Source organism: Pseudopipra pipra, chromosome 26 (genome assembly GCF_036250125.1).
Source record: "Pseudopipra pipra isolate bDixPip1 chromosome 26, bDixPip1.hap1, whole genome shotgun sequence".
Classification (NCBI taxonomy): Eukaryota; Metazoa; Chordata; class Aves; order Passeriformes; family Pipridae; genus Pseudopipra; species Pseudopipra pipra.
In genome coordinates, this window is record NC_087574.1 from 6201820 (window position 1) to 6224366 (window position 22547).

Here is a 22547-nt window from a genome sequence, read left to right on the forward strand (position 1 = left end):
TATTTCAGTCTCATCCCTCATTCTCTCAGATGACAAACGCTGTTGCCCTCGGCACATCAGCTCCAGGACGCTGGGCTGCCACTCCCGTCCACTGCTGATTCCCAGTATTGCCTGCTTCATTCCCAGCGTTTCCTCCAGCACCCTGGGTTCTCCTGGCAAGTGCCTCATCCAAGTCATGACCAATCCTTGGACCCTGCTCCGCTCCCTCGTTTCCCAAACTGCTGCCCACGGTGAGAGAACAGCAGGTACTGCTGCATTGTGATGAAGGAATGCCATAAAACTGCCCCTCCTGAGCTACAGCCTTGGCATTAACATTCCTCTTCTGGCCACACGTTTCTCCTAGAGACTTGTTTTCATACCCCTTCCATCACCCCGGGTTTTATGTTCCCACGTAAGCTGTGGATTTTTAGTGATGTGTTTATCCTCTTAGAGCCCAAGTACCAAAGGAAATTACAGCACCAGTTTTAGAGAAAACAAAGAGATCCCCCCTCCCCTCTCGATTCGAGCAGAATCGAGGCAGAATAAACAGAAATTCTCCTTTAATTCACCACTGGCCAAGTGTCACTTAGAGGGGGGTCGACTTCTTTTGGAGCTTATGACATTCTCCTGATCAAAATTCTCTTGTTCACAGGAAGCAGAAAATTAAATGGGGCACCTACGAAAATGAAGATGGAACCTCACCTCTCCTCCGTAGGTAGAAGTTACTGGGGGTCAGTTCTGTCCTCCCTGGTGGCAGGGACAAGAGGAATGTGCTCCCTGCCCTGGGCTGGGGCAGTTCTGGGCTAAAGGGCTGGACAATGCCGGGTGCTGAGCCCTGACCTGGGGTGGGATGAGCTGATGTGAGCAGGTGAGAGCACTGAGTTCTCAGGGGCCTTTGCTCTGGGTGAGACCCTCACCTGAGCCACACGGGTGGGTTCTCCCCCTCAGGAGCAGCCCTGAGTGTGGGTTTTCCCCCTCAGGAGCAGCCCTGAGTGTGGGTTTTCCCCCTCAGGAGCAGCCCTGAGTGTGGGTTCTCCCCCTCAGGAGCAGCCCTGAGTGTGGGTTCTCCCCCTCAGGAGCAGCCCTGAGTGTGGGTTCTCCCCCTCAGGAGCAGCCCTGAGTGCTGCTGCCCACCCGGGTTGGAGGTGCCACCCTCTGCACGCCCCGGTTTGATTTCCCTGCCAGCTGATTAAACCCGGGGCTGTGGAGGAGTCGTGTGCAAGAATTTTAACCAGCTCCTGCTTCTTAATATTCCACTTCCTCTTTGGTTTTAATTATTTTGTCCCTGCGTTTTCCCTTTCAATTTACTAAAACTCCAGAAATGTAATTAGGGAGAGGCTGAACCCGGAGAAAGCTGCCAGCCTTTCTACATCATGATTAAATGTATCAGCCGTGCCTTCAGTGAGAGGCTGAGAAACAGGAGCTCATAATTACCTCCCTGTTATCCAGGAAAGAATCTGCCACACATAGGGATACAGAGTTATTGAAAATGCAGCACTAATTAAAATCTCATATAGGCTCCCCAGGATCGAGAGGATGAAAACAAGTTATTTCATTATTTCCCGGATTTGCCATCTTTGTTACAAAACCAAACAAACCCTTCCTAAACAAAGCCCATCTCAATCACTGGGGAGACTTAATGAGGCTCTTAGAGATGCAACAGTAACAAACACATTGCAAGGTGCTGATTCCCCTCTCCCGGTACCAGGGAGACCCCCGAACTCATTTTCCAGCTGTAAAGAGAAGGGAATGTTGTGGCAGAGCCACAACCTGGAACAGGACCGTGGCTGGGTTTGAGGGTTTGTTTGAAATTGGAGCCATGAAGGATCCCTGATATTCCAGGCTCTTGTGGTTTAATTGTTCAATCCCAGCCAGCACACCAAGTGCTGACAGGGCTGTGAGGAGAGGGAGGGCTGCTGAGATCCTGGGTGCTCCCAACCGTGGCAGCCAGAGCATCCTCCAGGGAAAGGAGCCTGCTCTGAGCTTTGCTTTTCCAGCCCTTGTGCTCCAAATTCAATTTGCAACAGAATGGCAAGTTCTGAGCCAGACACCGAGTGGGGCAGCCCCACGGCCCCTTCCCTGGCAATGAAACCCTCAGTGCTGGGGGGCAGGAGGGTGACAAATATCACCCACCTGTGAGAACCTGTACAATGCAGAGGGCTCAGGCAGCTCATTCACACATACAAACCAAAGCTGGGCTGCTCCCAGTCCCAAGGCAGGAATCCAGAAGGTCTAGGAGGAATACAGGAGATAGGAGGGGTTCACCTGAGCTGGGTTTTACCTCAGGGGGGTTTCACTGAGGGGCTGGGAGGGATTTCCCAGGGAAGCTGTGGCTGCCCCGGCCCTGGGAGTGTCCAAGGCCAGGCTGGAGCACCCTGGGACAGCAAAAGGGTCCCTGCCCATGGCAGGGGTGGCACTGGATGGGCTTTAAGGTCCCTTCCCACCTGGTCTAGAATTACAGGTACCTCCATTTTTAGGCCCTTTCTGACCCTGGAGTGTTCCAGTTCCAGGCTGTGCCCGTGCTCAGAGCTGTCCCAGCCTGGGCACTTCATCCATCAGCTCCTTCCTGCCTGGCATCTGCATCCAGGGGCACCTGTGTCCCTCCAAACATAAAGGATGAACTTGCTCTGGCACATCCAGCTTTAAATTCAGTACAAACCAGCACTTCCATGAGAAAATTCCTGCTGGTGGTCACAGAATCCCAGAATCCCTGAGGCTGGAAAAGCCCTCCCAGATGATCCAGCCCACCCTGTGCCCCATCCCCACCTTGTCCCCCAGCCCAGGGCACTGAGTGCCACCTCCAGGGCTGTGACCCCCCCACCTCCCTGGGCAGCCCCTGCCAGGCCTGACAGCCCTTTCCATGGAGAAACCCCTCCTGGTGCTGGGACAGTGCCCTCCCTCACATCCCAACCCCTCAGAGCTCCTGCTGTGCACATTTCTCACCCAAATTCACTCTCCTGTGAAACACCACAAAACAACTCAGCCATTTTTTGCCGTGATTAAAAACTCCTTCTCTTCACGAGAAAACAAACATTGCTTAAAAAAACCCATCAATTTGACCTCCTTGAGAAAAAACTCTGACTTGGAGATTTTAATTGCAGGGAATCTGTTCCTTTTTGCTATTTTTACCTGTACTGGAAAAGTATCAAAGCTGATTTTTGTTTTTTTAGGAGAGGAAATTATGCTTTAAAATGCACAATTGTGAGGAAGTGACTCCCCAAAGTCTTTGAGTTGGTGCTTTGTTTCTCCCCCTCAGAAGCACCTCCCGCCTTCCCCAATGAGCCTGCTCTTGTTTTTTAGGCTGCTTTGCTTCAGGATGCTTTTGATCCTGCCTTCATTAAAACCTCATCCTGCTGCTCCCCACCAGCCCTAACGGGCTGGGAAATGATTTCCCTTTCTCCGAGGAAGTTGTTAACTCTGGGAGCACCTGCAGGGGGGGGGAGCTCAGTGTTGGCAGAAATGCCCAGATTTATCCAGGATCTATCCCAGCCAGCCTTTCCCCCCAGCAGGAATCAGCTCCTCAGTGTCATCCCAGGGATCTTCTGTCAGAAATGCCCAGATTTATCCAGGATCTATCCCAGCCAGCCTTTCCCCCCAGCAGGAATCAGCTCCTCAGTGTCATCCCAGGGATCTTGTCAGAAATGCCCAGATTTATCCAAGATCTGTCCCAGCCAGCCTTTCCCCCCAGCAGGAATCAGCTCCTCAGTGTCATCCCAGGGATCTTCTGTCAGAAATGCCCAGATTTATCCAAGATCTGTCCCAGCCAGCCTTTCCCCCCAGCAGGAATCAGCTCCTCAGTGTCATCCCAGGGATCTTCCCTGCTGGAGGGGTGGGAATGGGCTGAGGGTGCTGATAATTGGACAAAAGACTTGGAAGCTGAGGGTGAGATTCACTCTGCACGACAGAACAGGGGAGTCTGAGCGACCATAAAGGGCTCAAGCAGCTGAAAACAAAACAAAACTAAACCAAAAAAAGGGGGGGGGAGGGAAGTACAAGCAGCAAATAAAAAACAGGGACCAGTGAAGTGATGTGGGAAAGGGAGACCCTGAAAGTCTGGACCTTCAGGGAGTAACAACAGGTAAGGAAAAGGGTTTTTAAGGTATCCACAAACTAAGAATTTTTCATCCCCTCAGCTCTGGGACTCAAAAGTAAACCACAGTTTATTATTTCTTATTTCCTGCTGGTGAGAGACAGGAGAGCTCCCTAAATCTGGGTTTTCCACACTTAAATGTTAATATTCATTATTGCACTCAAACATTAACAACTAAAGGTTAATATTGGCTGTCAGTTTGTATTTTCTTGTACAAATTCCAGCAAATATCGTGACTTAACTACTGCTGCTCCACAACACCCCAGTTCCAGCATTCCCAGGGCTGCTCTTCCCCCTGGGCTGAGCCCACCCTTCCTGTGAGGGGGTGTTCATAGACAATAAATGAGAGGCTGCATCCTCCCCGGGTTCCCAGGATTTGTGGAACTCACACCTCCCTAAAACACTGCCTGGCTGCAGGAACAATTGATTCCACCCCAGGTGTTTGTTCAGGTATCAGGTGCCAGTCCTGCTGCTGGGGAACATCATGGAGTGAGTCCCACCAGTGACCCGGAGTGACAACGTGAGTCACCTCAGAGAGACGGGGGGAAAGACACCTTAGAATTTATCAAACCAGAGGAAACAAAGCTTTTCTTAGAACTGTGCCCATCTGAGGGGGGAAGGAGTCCTGTGGGGCAGCAGAGCTGGCACAGACGGGCCCTGGGGGGCCCCTGCTCCTGTTCCAGCTGCAGGAACTCACTGGGGGCTCCAAACCAACCACTTCTTTCCAACAAACTCACCCACATTTCTGCTGTAGAGGGGAGATCACAACATTTGACTAAAGGTGGGGTCCCTCCTGCAGAAAAGCAAATCACCCAGTCCAGGGACCATCATGGAAACCTTTCCCTGCTGTCCCCAAAGTTATGGACCCTCAAGGTTGGCAACTCGTTGACTTCAAAGGAATGAGGACAATTCCTTGTCCATCTTCACCATTGTGACCAGAAAATTATCAACTCATGGATTTCAAAGGAATAAGGACAATTCCTTGTCCACCCTTCCCATCCTGTGACCAGAAAATTACCAACTCATGGATTTCAAAGGAATAAGGACAATTCCCTGTCCACCCTTCCCATCCTGTGACCAGAAAATTACCAACTCATGGATTTCAAAGGAATAAGGACAATTCCCTGTCCATCTTCACAGTTGTGACCAGAAAATTATCAACTCATGGATTTCAAAGGAATAAGGACAATTCCCTGTCCACCCTTCCCATCCTGTGACCAGAAGATCATCCCTTCCACAGTCACAGCCACCTCTACATCCCCCCCTCCCACTCCAGCTCCTCTGTGCTCTCTGAGCACTGGGGCCTGTTCTGAACCACCTGCTGACGGAGCTGGAGACAAACCCGAGGCAGAGGAAAGGAAAAGGGATGCAGTGCCAAGTTTTCCCCCCGTGGATCCACACCTGGGCTCTGAGCCCAGACCTGCCCCTCCTCAGCTGCTCCCCCAGGAGCTCCTCCTGCAGGGCCAGCACAGCCGGGGGGATCTGCCTGCTCTGTCCCTGCCTCCTCTCACCTCCCGGAGCCACAGGAGCTGACAGGGCTCCCGGGGGAATCCTGCCGGGAATGTTTCCAGCCAGGCAGTGGGGCTGTGGCAGGGAACAGCAGTTGGAGTGCTGGGGGATTCTCCCACAGCCCCGAACCACCCGGCCCTGCTGGTGGCCAGAAAGGGCTGAACGGGGCAAACACGGAGGAAAACCCGGATTTCCCCCTTGGTTTTGCTGCTCCCAACGACTCCAGCAGTGGAGTCACACCAGGAATTAAAGAGGAGCTGCTGCTTTGTTGCTTTTCCTGCCGGTGTTCCTCGGGAACGGCTGCAATGAGAGTTCCCCCTGCTGGACACCGCCCGTCCCGAGCGGGCTGTGGAGCCGGGGAAAGCAGGAGAGAGGGAATCCCTGCAGAACTGCACGGTTCCTGCTTGCAGGGCTTTGTCTGAGGCCCCTCCCAAACTCACCTCCCTCCTCTGCCACCTCTGCTGGGGCAGGAGCAAAGCTCCACCTCGGCCACTTCCTTCTTGGGATGAGCAAAGCAGGACTGGCAGCAGGAGCTAAAGATCCCTTTGCCCAGCCTGGATTGCTGCAGGAGCTGAACTCCAGTGTCAGCACTTGGGCCATCACTCATCTCTGGAGGGCAGAAAGTGCTTCCTGACACTTCACCCAAACTCCACCTTCCGCCTCCGAAGGACACTGGAGCTGTTTATGGAATGAAAGGGAGCCAAGGAACTACCAAACACAATTATCCCCCTGCAGAAGGGCCTCCCCCACACGGGAGGGGTGGGGAGAGCAGGAGGGAGAGGGAGAGACTTCCAGGAGCAGCTCAGGGAAGAGATCAAGGTCCCATCTGGAGGGACGAGAGGCCAAAGCCCCGAACAGATGGAGAGCAAGAGGCGGCTGCAGGAACAGCCTTTCATGTGCAAAGTTTGCCCCTTGGAGAATCCCACTCTGGAGCAGCCCTGGATAACAGCTCCTCCCCTCCGGAGCAGGATGCTGTTCATTAACCAGGGCCCAATTAAGCAGGGCCCTGTAATTAACTGTTGTCCCCTCAGCTGGGCAGGTCTGGCAGCAGAAGGTCCTGGCTGGGGGGGGGCAAGAAAGAATTTGGGCCCCCTGGTTAAACAGGTTCCCTGGGAAGCACCAGGAATTCCGGGGTGGAAGGGCTGGGATGGAGGACATCGGGATCTCCCAGTGGACGAACGTCCCACCGGCTGCTCCAGCTCCCTCATGGAAACCACACGGCCAGGGGGGCTTTGCTCCAACCTTTAATCCAGGGATCACTCCAGGCCACGCCAGAGAGCTCAGGAATTCTGGGCTGAACCCAAACCAACCACAATCAAAAGTTCGGGAAGTGGCCACTGGCTGTTTTTCTTTAATAAAGATATGAAGGATTTGGGGGGTTTGTCCTGTTAAGGCAAGAATTTCCTGCTGCTGCTCGGCTCCGATTACAGAAAACCAACGGGAAACCAAAGCTCAATTACCTCCAAATTAAAGTGTTACATCTGTGGGACAACTCAGAATCAAAAACTGAAACAAACCAAAGATTCCACACAGTCTCCTCCTGATTCCCTCTCCTGAGTCCAGTTGAACAGATCTTGAGGTACAAGACAATAAATTAAAAGTTCATTCTGTCTGCAGGGATCAACCAACCAACCAATCAACCTCAGTGCGACGTTTTCTTCACTCCCTTCCCGAATTTGGCATCGAGGCCGAGCCCTGCAGAGACACAAAACGAGCCTCGTGCACCAAAAATGCCTTGTGTTCCTCCAACAAGGAATTTGGGGGACAAGAAGCATCCTGAGAGCCCCCAGACTGAGGGTGTTTGGGGGGGGGACACACCCAAGGGCACTGGGAGCGCCGGGGCCACTCGAGGCCTGGGGGTAACACAGGGGGCCTGACAGGGAGCTCAGGGATGTGCTTCCCACTTACCCAGGAACACCAGGACCGTCCCCACCCACTGCATGGGGCTGATGGGGTTGGCAAAGAGCACGACCGAGGCCAGGATGGTGAAGAACTTGCGGGTGGTGGTGACGATGGAGCAGGTGAGGGGCCCGAAGTACACCACGGTCATGAAGATGAAAGTCTGGGGGCAGCAAACAGGGGCTGTTTGTCCCCAGCCCAGGGACAGGACACCAGGGATGGTGTTTCCAGGGAAAAGCCGGAGGATCTTCTCTCCAATCCCGACTGTTTGCACCCGAACTCACATCGCTTCTACAGAATCCCGGGATGGTTTGGGTGGGAGATGATCCAGTTCCTCCCCATCCCACGGGCTGTGCAGGGCCCAGGCCCCCCCAGGGCAGCCCAGGGTGGTCCAGCCTCACTCCAAGAGCCAGCCCAGGATGTGGGAGCAGGGCAGGAGCACTCACCTGCCCCAGGGCGCTGGTGAGGCCGAACAGGAGGATGTTGGAGATGATGCTGGGATAACGTTCCGTGAAACTCAGGAACTCCCAGAGCTCCCCAGTGAACAGGATCCCTGGAAGACACACCAAGATGGAAAACCCTGAACTTGGGGGCCCAAAATGGCACGTGGTGCAATCTCAGTGTGTGCTCAGAGCCCCGAGGGGAGTAAATTCCAAAGTGGAAAACAACAGGAGAAAAAGCAATCACCTCCCTGGTTAATTAATGAAGGGAGCAATCGTTAACTACAGATCAAATTCCAACAACACAGCGACTAATTAGAAGGGCTGCAGCCTGATCATCAAATCACAGAATGGGTTGGGCTGGGAGAGACCTTAAACTCATCCAGTTCCACCCCTTCCACAGGCAGGGACACCTTCCACAGGCAGGGACACCTTCCACAGCCAGGGGCACCTTCCACAGCCAGGGACACCTTCCACTACCCAGCTCGTCCCAGGCCCTTTCCAGCCTGGCTGGGGCTCTGGTGGGCACTGGAAGTCTCTGGTGGGCACTGGCAGAGCTGCACTGAGCAACCCCCCCTCTCACACACAGACCAACAAAAACCCCAACCCAAAGCAGAAGGGTTTTTCCCCCAAAAGGCCTGGTTTTGGAGCTCAGGGTGAGGGTGAGCCTGGGCTGTGCCCTGGGCTCTGGGTGGGGGTCCTTACCCGCCCCCAGGAACAGGGTGGACCAGAGGTTGACGTTGAGCATCATGTGGTTGGAGCCAGTCTGGTAGTGAGCCCTCATGTGGTCCTGGGACACCCCCGTGAGCCCGTCCAGGGTCAGCGACAGCAGCTGGGCAGGGAGACAAAACCTGCCCTGGTTGGTCCTTCCCTCAGGGAAAACCTCACTGTCCCCACAGGGAAAACCTCACTGTCCCCCTTTTCCACGGCAGCTCCCGAGCAGGAGCTGATGGAAAAGGAATTTGGTGCCTCAACACCTGAGCTGGGGGGACAGGCACGGACCCCCAGCACAGCTCAGAGCCCCCTCACACCTCCCTGCCCTCCTGAGGCACAGGGAGCTGGGAATCACACCTGAATTCCGGGATTTGGGACAGGGGAGTTGGGATCACACCTGAATTCTGGGATTTGGGACAGGGGAGCTGGGAATCACACCTGAGTTCCGGGATTTGGGACAGGAGAGCTGGGAATCACACCTGAGTTCCGGGATTTGGGACAGGAGAGCTGGGAATCACACCTGAGTTCTGTATTTACACACAGGTCCAGGTGAGCTGCACACCTGAGTTCTGGGTTTGGCTCCCTGGGGCCCAGGTGAGCTGTGACCCCCCCGGTCCCTCCCTGCCCCCAGCACTCACCAGCAGCAGTTCCCCGTAGCCGAAGACGTGGTCGTCGCCCCCGGCCCCCTTTTTGGGCTTGTACAGGAACAGGGCCACGCCCGCCACGATGAGCAGCACGCACAGGTACTTGGCTGGGGGGTACTTCTTCCTCAGCAGGGTCACCCCTAAGAGCATCACTGCACACAAGGGACGTCACAACCCGCTCCTAAAACCCCTCGCGGCGTTAAACCCCCGGCAAAGCCACTCCTGGAAGAGTCACTGCACAGAAGGGACGTCAAAAACTGCTCTGAAACCCCTCACGGGGGTTACATCCCCAAAAAGTCCCTCCTAAAGCCGTCACTGCAGAGAAGGGACTTCCCAAACTGGTCCCAAAGCCCCTCCTGGGAGTTACACCCGGCCCAGCAGAGCAGCACAGGGACAGAGGGGGGAGAAATCCCCTCAAACACACGGGAAACAGGGAATGTGCTCACCTGGAATGGGCTTACAGGACTTGCCCAGGACCTGGAAAGGAAAGACAAGGACTGACTATCCCATCCCATCACCTGGGATGGGAGAGAGCCTGGATAAGGGATGAGCACCGGGACACAGGACACAGCAGGGACTTCCAAAACAGCAACCCCACCCCAGCTCAGGGTGATTAATTACCAGGGTGACTGATAATTAACAGTGAAGGTTCCTCAACCACCCCAAGCCTTCCAACAGCAAATTCCCAACATTTCTAGGGATTGCTCTTCCCTTTCTGGATCACCTGAGCTCTCCCAAGCCCTCCCTAACACGGAAGTGGCCACAGAAAAAGGGGAATCAAACCCCTGGTGTCCCTTCCCAGCCTGTGCTGGGTGATCCATACAGAGAGCAGGAAACACTGAGTGGTCCATAAACAGATCTGCAAATACTGTGTGATCCAAAACAGATCAATAAATACTGTGTGATCCATATAACCCATACATAGATCCATAAATACTGTGTGATCCAAAAACAGATCCATAAATACTGTGTGATCCATATAATCCATACATAGATCCATAAATACTGTGTGATCCAAAAACAGATCAGTAAATAATGTGTGATCCATATGAACACAGTGATCTGAGGGGTCTCAATGGTGTGGGGTGATTTGTGGGGTCTCACCCGTGTGGGGTGGGGATTTGAGGGGTCTCACCTGTGTGGGGTGGGGATCTGAGGGGTCTCACCTGTGTGGGGATCTGAGGGGTCTCACCTGTGTGGGGTGGGGATCTGAGGGGTCTCACCTGTGTGGGGTGGGGATCTGAGGGGTCTCACCTGTGTGGGGATCTGAGGGGTCTCACCTGTGTGGGGATCTGAGGGGTCTCACCTGTGTGGGGTGGGGATCTGAGGGGTCTCACCTGTGTGGGGTGGGGATTTGGGGGGTCTCACCTGTGTGGGGTAGCTGACGAACTGCAGGGCCGAGTTGCTGGACACCATGGCCCCCAGGTAGGACAGGGAACAGGCGCCGTAGAGCCACCCCCGCGTGCGATCCACCCGCGCCCCATCCACGAGCCGGATCACTGGGAACACACGGACACCTCAGCGGGATGGGGCACCCCCGGGTCCCCCCGGGCCGGGCAGGACACGGGAGAGCCCCCCCTGCACCCCGGGAAGGGCCGGGAAGGGCCGGGGCACTCACGGAGCTTGGCGAAGGCGGCGTTGATGACGCACTGGATGAACACGAGGGTCAGCGCGAACCTGAACTTCTCCTGCTGAGCCCCCTCCCCGTAACGGCCCCGAGTGCTGGGGGGGACGGACAGTGAGACACACGGACAGACAGGGGACAGGCAGAGCAGGGACAGCGAGATGGAGAGGGGACAGGGAGGGGACAGCGGGACAGACAGAGCGGGGACAGAGCAGGGACAGACAGCGGGACAGACAGAGCGAGGACAGAGCAGGGACAGACAGAGCGAGGACAGAGCAGGGACAGACAGCGGGACAGACAGAGCGGGGACAGCGGGACAGGGAGGGGACAGTGGGACAGACAGAGCGGGGACAGAGTAGGGACAGACAGAGCGGGGAGAGCGGCGGCTCCATCCCGGGGCAGCTCCCGGGGAGACTCCGCGCGGGACCCGCCCGGGGGTGGCCCCGGGTGTCCCCCCGCGTCCTCCCCCGTCCCGTCCCGTGTCACCCCCGTCCCGTGTGTCCCCCCGCCCCACGTGTCTCCCCCATTCCCGGGGCCCCTCCGGTCCTGTGTGTGACCCCGGCCCCTTGTCCCTCCCAGTCCCGTGTCCCATCCCGGTGTGTCCCATCCCGGTTTATCCCATCCCGTGTCCCGTCCCATGTTCCTCCCCATCCCGTGTGTCCCACCCCGTGTCCCCCCCCGGTGTGCCCCGTCCCGCGCCCCCGCCGTGCCGCACATGCTCTCCTGCAGGATGCCGTAGCAGAAGTAGCAGGCGAACACGCCGAGGCAGCAGAGGGGCAGGCGGAGGCGCTCGGGGATCGCGGGGGTCGCTCCCATGTCGGGCTCCGGCAGCTCCAGCGCCACATCCCGGCCGGCCCCGGGCGGCCTCATCGCCCCGCGCCCGCGCCGGGCGCCCTCCGCGCTGCCGGACCCGCCGCGGGCCCCGTGCGGGGGCCGAGAGCGGCAAAACCCGCCGGGGCCGCGCGGAGGCTCCGCGTCGAGGCCTTCTGACCCCACCCCGGGGCGGCGGCGGCCGCGGATCCCCCGCAGAGCCCCCGCGGAGCCCCCCCCGGGACAGGCACCGTGCGGGGCAGCCCCGCGCTGAGGGGGCCTCGGAGCGGCGCGGCGCGCGCGGGGACGCCACGGGATGTGGAGCGCGGCGATTGGCTGAAGGGAGGGGGGCGGGGCCGAGGGGAGGGTGGGGATTGGTGGGAAGCGCGGGGGAGGCCACGCCCACCGCGCCGGGTTTGCCGCGCAGGTCCCAAAGCCCGGACACGGAACGGACCGGCCGGGGGAGCCCCCAAATCCTCCAGGAGAGTCCCAGCGCCCTCCCAGTGACCCCAGAGCCCTCCAGGGGAGCCCCAACCTCCTCCTCATAAAGCTCAGCACCCTCCCAGTGCCCCCCAGCGCCCTCCCAGTGTTCCCAGCCCTCTCCCAGTGCCCCCCAGCCCAGCCCAGGCTGTGGGCTGTCCCTGCCCTCACCACCTGCCCCCAAACCCCATCCCTCAAATCCCAGAGAAGTCCTTTGGATGCCTGAAGTGTTTATTTTGTTTCCTTGGCACCGGCATTCCCAGCATTTGCAAAAAATAACCCCCCAAAACCCCCCCCGTGACCACCAGGCAGGAGCTGCAGGGGGAAGGTTCCTCTTCACAGGACATAAAACACAAACCTCAAATGGCTGCAAAAATAAGTGTCTTTGGAACAAAATTAAGAGTTTCTACACCAGGAACGAGAAAAGCAGCGGCTCCAAAACATCCCAGAGCCCCTGGAACAGGACACAGGTCCCAGCTCCTGCTGGGAAGAGGCTCCACAGTCCCTGCTCTGTGTGAGGGAACTCCAAAGGCATCACAGGGTGGAGCTGCTGGATGTGGCTCCTGATCCTGCACAGTGTCCAGCCCTGGGGAGGCCGAGGGTCCTGGATCCCCCTGGATGAGGCCAAAGGTCTCGGAACACCCCTGGATAAGGCTGAGGGTCCTGGATCCCCCTGGATGGGGCTGAAGGTCCCAGATCTCTCCTGGACGAGGCTGAGGGTCCCAGATCCCTCTGGACAAGGCCGAGGGTTCTGGATCCCCCTGGATGAGGCCAAAGGTTCTGGAATCCCCTCAAATGGGGCTGAGGGTCCCAGAACCCCCCTGGATAAGGCCAAGAGTCCTGGATCCCCCTGGATGAGGCTGAGGGTCCTGGACCTCCCTCCACCCCCAGCCCCATCCGGGTTCTCGGCTCAGGAAGTTTCTTTGGGAAGCAGCAGGATCTGTGTGTGCTGCCAGATCCCACTTCCACGCCCTCTCCCTGCAGCACCAGGCTCCTGGAAGGGCAGGGAAAGCAGGGAGAGCAGCTCAAGGTCACCCTCAGCCACACAAAGTCCAGGAGATCCACGGAGGCTCCAGGTTTGGAGCAGGGAAGGGGAGGCACAGCCAGGAATCTGCTGCTCTCCCGCCCTCCCTGAGGGACCGGAGCTGTGCAGGGACAATTCCAGCCTGGCACTTCCAAGGGCTGCTCCAGCCCCTTCTCCCCAGTCCCAGCAGGGACAGGAGGTGCTGGGAAGCCCCACCTGAGTCTTCCCAGCTCCCCCTCATTCCCAGAGGAGCAGGGATTTGCCTCTGCTCTTCCCCCAGGGAACAAGGACAATCCACCCCGGGAAAGTGCTTTGGATTGGGGAGGCTCCAGGAACGAGCCCCCCCCGGCACGAGGGATCCACGGCACGTTGTCCTTCCCAGTCTCTGCCATCCTGGGGGGAATTCCACCCCAATTCCCGATCCAGGGGCTGCCACATCCCCCCTCCAAGGCACCGAGGAGCCGGAGGTGCCGGTGCCGCCCCTCCCAAGGGATTCACACCACGAGGGAGCTCTGGAACACGACGCCCTCCTCGGCCTGGCCGCGCTTCCAGGGCTCGCAATTCCGGGCGGGAGCCGGGGGGGGCTGGCAGGGGGGGAAGGGGCCCGTGCCAGGGCCAGGGGGAGCTGGGAAGGGCTGGCAGGGGGGGAAGGGGCCCGTGCCAGGGCCGGGGGCAGCTGGGAAGGGCTGGCAGGGGGGGAAGGGGCCTGTGCCAGGGCCGGGGGCAGCCGGGAAGCCCCGGAAGAGGAATCCCACGTTCGGGAAGAGCGGCTGCACCAGGCGGACGGGGCAGAAGGCGGAGCCCGAGGGGCTGAAGTGAACCTTGTTCTTGTCCGGGCAGGAAGGCTGGAAAGGCTGGGATGGGCTGGAGCAGCTGAGGGGACACAGAGGGCACGGATCAGGGACAGCAATTCCCAAGGGAAAGGCTCAGCAGGCACAGGGAGAACAGGGGATGTGCCAAGAGCAGCTGCTGCTGGGAGCGGGTACCCAGGGGCTGCTGGCCTTGAATCCCACTGATCTGGGGGAGATCCCACTGATTTATAGGAGATCCCACTCACTTATAGGAGACCCCACTGATTTATAGGAGATCCCATTGACTTATAGGAGATCCCACCGATCTTCAGGAGATCCCATTGATTGATTTAGGGGAGAACCATCTCCCCTAGAGAATCCCGGGATTCTCCCAGCACTCCTCCCTCCAGCTCCAGGCCCCGAGCAGCCTTTTCCTTGGGAGCCTTTTCCCCCATCCCTGCTTTCCCAGGAGCCTCAGCTGCCCCTGCCCAGCATCCCCTGGGATCATCCAGCATTTTCCAAGGGCTCCCCCACTCACAGGGTCTCCTCGAAGGCTCGGACTCTCTCGCAGCCCTCGGGGGGCTCCCGCTTGAACACGTAGCTGTGGTTGGGACGAGGGGAGGAGGCAGAGGCCAGCACTGGAGAAGGGCTGCTCCCCTCTGGCAGGGAAGGGAAAGAGGATTTGGAATAGTTTTCCAAAGAGGAATCCAACAGGGAACATGTTCTTTCAGACCCCCCAGGGCTGCAGGTTATGGAATGTTCAGGTGGAGAAGAGGCTGAGCTCTGCTCCCTGGAGCAGGGACAGGAGAATGGCTGGAGCTTGTCAGGGGAAGGTTAGGATAGATATTATGGATTTTGGGAAAAGGTTCTTCCCCCAGAGGGTGGTTGGCACTGACCAGGCTCCCCAGGGCAATGGGCACAGCCCCAAGGCTGCCAGAGCTCCAGGAGGGTTTGGACAATGCTCTGAGGGACAGGGGGGATTTTGGGGTGTCCTGGGCAGAGCCAGGGGTTGGGCTGGATGATCCCTGTGGGTCCCTCCCAGCTCAGGACATTCCCAAAGCCACATCCCAGCTCTCAGCCTGGAAAGCACCCCCATGGAGGAGGGGAACTCCTGGAGCTGTAACTCCAAATTCCCAGGACTGTCTCCCACCTCAGCTCCACTTGCAGCCCATCCCACAGCCAGGGAGGAGCAGCCCAGGAGCTCTGCCCCCCTCAGTGTCCCCCAGATTTCCCAGCCCTTTTCCATGCTCACCTTTCTCCTTTGGCTCCAGCTGTGCCTCCGAGGGCCTTCCTGGGCTCTGCAGGGATGGGGAGGGGGACAGGGAGAGGCTGTTCCAGCTGCCACTTCCCGGCTCCAGGGCCAGGGGGGTGTCCAGGGGGGTGTCCAGGGGGTCTGGCTGGGCGGGCGCCGGCGCCCTGTGCCCGTCTGGGACATCCAGGATCTGGGAGGGAGCAAAGGATTAGAGGAGCAGGAAACCCCCTGGCACCTGGGAGAGCTTTGACCTGCAGGGCAGGAACTCTGTGGATCCTCGTGGATCCCTTCCCACTTAGGGGATTCTGTGATTCCATCATAAACCTGGACATGGGGACTTGTCCCCAGGGCTGAGAAACAGAACCAGGCGGAGCTCTAGGAGGGAAGGGTTTCCAGGAGAAGATTCCAGACAGTCCGTGACCTTCACTCACCCTCAGCAGCTCCTCATCCCCCTGTTCCCTCACAAACACCTCCTCCAGCTCCTGGTTCAGCCCTTCCAGGCTCCTGTGCAGGCAGGGGCTGAGCCTCAGGATGGGACGTGGAGAAGGGAAGCCCGAGGGAGAGTCCTGCAAGAGTCGGGAATGCCGGGAGTCAGAGCTGGATCTGCACACCCTCAGCTCCCAGGGCTCAGCCAGAGCCCCCCGGGCTGGGGAACACTGACAGGACAGTCCTGTGAGCTCCCTGAGTGCTGAGGAAATCCTGGAATGTGCTGGAGAGGAGGAGAAATCCTCCCTCCTCGGGCACGAGAGGCCTGAGGAAAGCACAGCCCAGGAGGTTTGGGGCCCTTCCCAGGGGGGTTTTGCTCTGCCCCTCACTGGGATGGGGGGACAGGGAGCAGGGGGGGTGTGGGTGTACCTGGAGTGATCCACGGAGCATGTGATCCCCTGGGAATGGGCAGCTCTTCTCCCTCTCCTTCCCATTCCTGCCGCTGAGCTTCGTGCGCTGGAGCTGCTGCTTCAGCTTGGCAATCTGGGACACTGGGGATCAGTGTGGGAGCAGGAGACCAGGGACAACAGCCCCAAACAACCCCCCCAAACAACAGCTCCCAAAACAACACCTTCCCCAAACCAACCCCCCCAAACCAACACCTCCTCAAGCCAACACCTCTCCAAACCAACGTCCCCCAACCCACACCTCCAAACCCATCCTCCTCCTCCCCCTCGGCCCCTTTGGCAGTGCCAGAGCAGACACAATCCCAGGAGCAGCAGCTCCAAGGATGGGCCTGGAGTTCTCCCAGGGCCTCGTCCCCCTGTGGGCAGAGCTGTTCCGGGCTGGATCCGGGTTATCCTCCCCCCAGAGTGAGGATTCCCTGCTGGACCCACTCCCAGCACCCCGAGCTGCCCCGGAGGGAAGCCACAAATCCCCCTGCAGCTGGATCCCGGGGTCAGGGCTGGGACAAGGGCTGAGGGCTCGTTCCCAAAGCTCTCCTGGCTCCCTCCCTCCTCCCAGCCCGGGGTCTCCGTTACCTCCCGCCGGTGCTCGGAGCCGCCCCTGGCACTGCCCGGCCCTGCCGCCGCCTCGGGCCACCACTGCGGGGTCTGGGGCGAGAAACAGGGCTCAGGACACTCACAGGGCTGAGGAAATCACAGGGCTGAGGAAATCACAGGGCTGAGGAAATCACAGGGCTGAGGAAATCACAGGGCAGGGCCTCAGAGGCTGCTCCTGGAGCCTGCAGGCGCTGGGATCACCCCCTGTCCCCTCGTCAGTAATCGTGGAACTGGGGAATGGGTTGGGCTGGAGGGACCTCAAAGCACAGCCAGGTCCTGCCCCAAGAACACCTTCCACCAGCCTGGCCTTGGACACTGCCAGGGATGGGGCGGCCACAGCTCCTCTGGGAAATCCAGTCCAGCCCCTCCCCACCCTCCCAGGGAGGAATTTCTTCCCAGTATCCCACCTAATCCTACTCTCAGTTCAAACCCATTCCCTGTGTCCTGTCCCTCCATCCCTTGTCCCAGGTCCCTCTCCAGCTCTCCTGGAGCCCCTTTAGGCCCTGGAAGGGGCCCTGAGGTGTCCCTGGAGCCTTCTGTTCTCCAGGGGAACACCCCCAGCTCTCCCAGGGATCCCTGAGATCATCTCCATGGCCCCAATGTACATTTAAGACATTCCCATGTTTATTTGGGCCAGTTTGGCCGGATTTGTGCCTGCTGGGAAACTGGAGCTCACGGACACAGGGCAGGAGAGCTGCCCCAAGGCAGCAGCTCAGTCACCACAGCGAGACAAGGGACATCAACCCCCCCCTCTGGGGACACTCCTGCCCCTGTGACACAGGGATCACAGGGATCAGGCACTTCCTGCATGGAGACAGCGAGGGGAAAAGCCTCCCCCAGCTCTGGGAACACCCAGCTGGCTGGGAGGCCTCAGTTCTGGAGCTCCAGGGTGAACCCAATCCCGGGCTTTGGGCTGCAGATGGAGCACGGAGGGAGCAGCTGCCTCCCCCAGCCCCCAGCCCCAGGACAGCTCTCCCTGTGTTCCCAAAGAGCAGCTCCGCTCTGCAATCCATGGAATCAGGGCTGGGAATGTGATCAGCACAGGGAGTGAACTTCCTTCCCTGCCCTCGGCCCTCTCCAGGCCCGGAGCAGTCCCCAGGCACATCCTACAGTTATTTCCATTGCCATATAAAGCCAGTCCTGGAGAGGGAAGAGGCCTCCAACCCAGGCCCAGGGAACTCCAGCTCTGTCCCTCAGCCGGAGCTGAGCAGCACAAAGGGATAAAAGCCTTCCCAGAACATTCCCGCTGGGAATTCCCCGTGTCCCTACCTGGGTGGCTTTGTCCCTGGTGCAGGGGGGGGTGTCCCTGTCCCGGGGCCACTGGCCCAGCAGGTACGAGCCCAGGAGGGGGTCCAGGGAGCAGGTCCGGCGGGAACGGCCCGGCTGCTCCAGGGCCATGGCACAGGGAACACTGGCTGGGAGAGAGAGAGAGAGGGGCATGAGCTTCCAGAGCCACTGGAACACCACACAGCTGCACTGGAATATCGGGATACTGGCACAGGGAACACTGGCTGGGAGAGAGAGAGGGACATGAGCTTCCAGAGCCACTGGAACACCACACAGCTGCACTGGGATAACGGGATACTGGCACAGGGAACACTGGCTGGGAGAGAGAGAGAGAGAGGGGCATGAGCTTCCAGAGCCACTGGAACACCACACAGCTGCACTGGGATAACGGGATACTGGCACAGGGAACACTGGCTGGGAGAGAGAGAGAGAGGGACATGAGCTTCCAGAGCCATTGGAACAGCACAGCAGCTGCACTGGGATAACGGGATACTGGCACAGGGAACACTGGCTGGGAGAGAGAGAGGGACATGAGCTTCCAGAGCCACTGGAACACCACACAGCTGCACTGGGATAACGGGATACTGGCACAGGGAACACTGGCTGGGAGAGAGAGAGGGACATGAGCTTCCAGAGCCACTGGAACACCAAACAGCTGCACTGGGATAACAGGATACCGGCCCAGGGACCAGCCCAGGGCACTGCAGGGACACGGGCACACAGGGCCTGGTTTTGGGAATCAGGGTCCTGCTGCTCCCATCGTGCCCAGGGAATTCCCACCCTCGCACCAGCAGCTCTTCCCTGCCAAGGGAATGGAGAGGTGCTGCTCCCAGAGGTGCTGCTCCCAGAGGTGCTGCTCCCAGTCCGGGCTGGAAAACGAGGAGCGGGAGCCCCACTGGAGCAGGGGGGGCTCAGGGTGAGGGGCACCCTCCACGTGCTCCTCTGCCCCACAAGTGTTCCTGGTTATCCCAGAGGGAGTGTGCACACTGATCCAAGAGACTGTTCCCACTGATCCCAGACTGTTCCCACCGACCCCAGGGTTCTCCTCTAAGCTCAGATTTCCCTGCAGCCCTTGGGTGGCTCCACGAAATCCCCCATCAGACATTCCAGTGGATCACCTGGGATTCCTTCCCATGGAGTGGAGCTGCTCCTGAACAGTCTGGGTGGTTTGAGGGAAGCCCTGAGGGCTGGGAGGGAGGAGGAGGAGGAGGAAGAGGAGGAGGAGGAAGCAGCTGGAGTGTCCCTTTCCCAGCCCGGGCTCTCCCAGCCCTCCAGGGAGCCCCAGTTGCCCCTTGGCCACGAGCCCCAGGGTTGGGGCCCTTTTCTGTGCCTGGGCCCCTGGAGCTGCTGGATAACAGGCCCAGCCCTATCTCCAGGAGCCACTTGGCCGCTCCCAAGGCCCTGGAGCAGCCCCAGACCAGAGCAGGAAATGGGGTTAAAAGGGACAAGAGCTCAGTGCTGGAGGTGGAAATTTTCCTTATCCCTCCTCCTTCCCAACCCACGAGCTCAGAACTTCCTGAACAGCCTCTCCAGCCCAGCACCTGAACCAAGAGAAAAGGGTCTCCAGCAAACTCTTAAACACTTCCAGGGCCCCTTTTCCTCAGGAATCCTCCTCAGTGCCGAACCAAAAACGATGCAAGGAGAAAATAAAGTTCCCATTTCTACTTTCCTGACAGTTGTGAAAGTTCCTTCCTTCCTTCCCCCCCGGATTTCACAGACCATTCAGCACCAGAGTGCTCAGAGATGTGGGGACCTGCTGTTCAGCCCTGGAGTGTGGCCCTGAAGGGCCATCCCAAACTGATCAAGTACCAAATAACACACTTAAATATAACGAAATATGATTTAACCATGATGGGCTGAGCCCTGGCCAGGCAGGGAGGCTTTCCAGGGATTCTGTCATGCCAAGGTGTATCCAGTGGGTCTGGATTCAGTTTTCAGCTTCCTGGCTCATCATGAGCTTTAAGATTTCATGGAGAGAAAGCTCCTTTCACCCCAAATGCAAGAGAATTTACACCCAGTGGCAATGCTGGGGTAAAACAACCAGTGGGTGGGTGGAGAAAAAGAACAATTCCCACGGGAAGGGGCTTCAGGAAGGAGAAGGAACCTGGAATTTACAGCTGGATGCAAAGGTGACACACACAGCCCTCCTCAGTGCCCTGGGCTCTGCAGAGGATGGGCTCCAGGTCCCTCTCAGTGTTTGAGCCCAATAATCCCTCTGCTCAAAGCAGCAGATTTGTTTGGGAGCGCAGGGAAATCCCCCTGGCAGGCCAGGATTGCCCAGCCCAGTGTCCAGGGGTTCAGAAACAACCCCAGAGCTGAAATCCTGCCGGGGAGAGGCCAAGCTGGGGTTAAACCGCCCTGGCCCTGCCAAAAACACCCCAAAAAGTACCTGCTGTCCCCAAACCCCAGCCCTCAAACCCCCCAGGAAGGAGCCAAACCCCGAGGGAAAGGGATCCACCCCAGAGGGCATCACCAGCGGCCTGGGAGCACAAGGGAAGGAATTCCAGGCTTTGTAATCACGTCCCTGGTTACCAGAGAAGAGCTGGAAGGAGCTTCCCAAAGGACACAGCATCTGGAGAGATCCCTGAGGGAATTCCTGGGGGACACCAGCAGTTCTCCAGTGTTTTCTCAGGGTTGAGCAAGAGGAAAATCCAAGCTCCCAGAGCCTGCACAGCGAGGCACAGAGCCAGGAAGGAATGGGGAGCTCCGGACACTTTGCCCTGGGAAAGCTGCATGGGATCCATGGAAGTCTGGAGCAGGGACAGCCCAGAGCTCCAACAGAGCCCAGGGATGACAGCCCGGCTCCCACTCCTCCGGGATTTCCTCGATTTTCTCTGCACAGCGAAGTAATTGCCCAATTAAAAGCAGCTTCACCTCGATTTCGCCGAGAGGGGGAGGCTGGCACTCGAAAGGATTATTTCATTAACTCGTTTCAAGTGTAAATTGAGCAGAAAGCTTTTTAACAGCTCCTCCGATCGATCCCAGCCCTGCCAGCGGCAGGAAGGAGGGAGCCCGGAGCAGGGACACTTCGGGAAGGGCCATTCATTCTCCCGGGGGAATTCCCAGCGGAGCAGATTTAACACCCCCTGCACCGAGCGAGGGACCAGCACCGGGCAGACACCACCGAATTCAGCTGGAGAAACCTCTCCCCCTGTCCCACAGCTCCGATCTCACGTTTAACCCCAAAAGCGTTTCACTGCTATTTTAATGCTCCGTGAGATAACGAGCAGCCAAACAGCAACCCCGCATCCAAGAGCAGCCCCGGGAACTGCCAAAAGTAACACACACACACACACAGAGAAAAGCCAAAGACTATTATTAGGCCGCTAAAAAGTTATATTTAAGCATTCCTGAAGCGGTCAGGGAGAGCTCAGAAGTGCAATTAGGGACGAATTACCATCGGGGCAAACCGAATTCCTGCTTTTTATCGAGACGGATCAGCTGCACAAAACACAGGCTCAGGTTCTGGGGGCTTTTTTGGTGAAACCACCTCGAAACGGGCAGCTCCTTGCCAGGGGAGAAGCAGCAGGGGCTCAGTGCCCCCCTCGGGGGTCCCAGCTCCGAGCCCGGGCCCGTCCAGGGGGGCCGAGAGTCCCCTCGCTCCCTGTCCCTGTCCCCGCTGCTCTGCCCTCGCTTCTCCCGCTTCCCTTTCGCGTCCACCCCCGCACCATCACTGCGGGGAAGCCTCGGGGGCACACGGATCGCGGAGCCCGGCCCTGCCCGCACAGCCCCGGGACCCCCCGAGCCGGTGCCGGGGCCAGAGGGGCCGTTTCGGAGCCCCCACCTGGGGGTCAATCCACAACCCCCGGTGCTCTGCGGGTGCCGGGGCCACGCGGGTCCCCCCGTTACCTGCGCGGGCCCCGTCTCCGCGGCGCTGCTGCAGTTGGAAGGGGACGGTGGCGCGGAGCGGGTGCAGCCCCCCGGGGCCGGCGCGGCCGGAGGGCGCAGCACCCACCCCCGCCATGGCCCGCCCGCCCGCCGCTCTGAGCCCCCCGCGCCGCCCGCGCCCCTTATGAGCGCTCGGGGGCGGGGCCTGCGGGCGCAACGCGGCGCTCACTGGCTGCCCAGCAGCCGGCGCCCCGCCCACACCGAAGGGAAGCCAATGAGAGCGCTAGGCGCGCTCCGCCTCGCACGCGCCGCAGCGGCGGCCAATCAGGACCTCCAGGAGGCGTCACTGCTGGCGGCAGAGCCAATCAGAGAGAGAGGGGCGCGTGAAGCCACGCCCTTTGCCCCCACCCACAGCAGCGCCTCAGCCAATCAGTGCAGGGCAGAGCCCACGCGGTGACGAGTCACGTGGGCGGGGCCGGTTCCTCCTTCACCTTTCGGGGGGTGGGAACCGATCCCGATCCCAATCCCGATCCCGATCCCAATCCCGATCCCGATCTCGATCCTAATCCCAATCCTAATCCTGATCCCGCCTCGTCCCCCTCCCACCCCATCCCTGGAAGCACCGGGCACGGCCGTCCCGGGCTTTCCCATCCCCGGGGAAGCGGCGATGAACGAGAGCCGCAAAATGA

At 58.9% G+C, this 22547-nt stretch overlaps 2 protein-coding genes across 6 annotated transcripts; both read right to left on the reverse strand.

Moving 5' to 3' along the window:
* Nucleotides 1-6909: 6909 nt before the first annotated feature.
* On the reverse strand, nt 6910-11784 carry SLC35B1 (solute carrier family 35 member B1). Of its 2 annotated transcripts, none has more exons than XM_064636898.1 (9): nt 11615-11784; nt 10894-10997; nt 10644-10774; nt 9722-9752; nt 9270-9427; nt 8623-8749; nt 7924-8030; nt 7487-7640; nt 6910-7273 (listed from the first exon to the last, which is right to left on the reverse strand). In XM_064636898.1, exons 1-9 carry the CDS (start codon nt 11767-11769, stop codon nt 7221-7223), a joined length of 1020 nt encoding a protein of 339 aa, XP_064492968.1. In that variant the 5' UTR covers nt 11770-11784; the 3' UTR covers nt 6910-7220. The 2 variants fall into 2 exon arrangements, with proteins under 2 accessions (XP_064492968.1, XP_064492967.1); XM_064636897.1 differs by lacking the exon at nt 11615-11784 and adding an exon at nt 11087-11521 and having other exon boundaries at nt 10894-11041.
* A 1094-nt stretch (nt 11785-12878) lies between these two features.
* On the reverse strand, nt 12879-22024 carry FAM117A (family with sequence similarity 117 member A). 4 transcript variants are annotated; one of them, XM_064636668.1, is made up of 8 exons: nt 21880-22020; nt 18013-18158; nt 16723-16830; nt 16112-16225; nt 15688-15822; nt 15257-15446; nt 14543-14663; nt 13579-14086 (listed from the first exon to the last, which is right to left on the reverse strand). In XM_064636668.1, the coding sequence occupies exons 1-8, from the start codon at nt 21992-21994 to the stop codon at nt 13708-13710; spliced, it is 1308 nt and encodes a 435-aa protein (XP_064492738.1). In that variant the 5' UTR covers nt 21995-22020; the 3' UTR covers nt 13579-13707. The 4 variants fall into 4 exon arrangements, with proteins under 4 accessions (XP_064492735.1, XP_064492736.1, XP_064492737.1 ...); XM_064636665.1 differs by lacking the exon at nt 14543-14663 and having other exon boundaries at nt 12879-14086; nt 21880-22024; XM_064636666.1 differs by lacking the exon at nt 14543-14663 and having other exon boundaries at nt 12879-14086; nt 16723-16794; nt 21880-22023.
* Nucleotides 22025-22547: the final 523 nt, after the last annotated feature.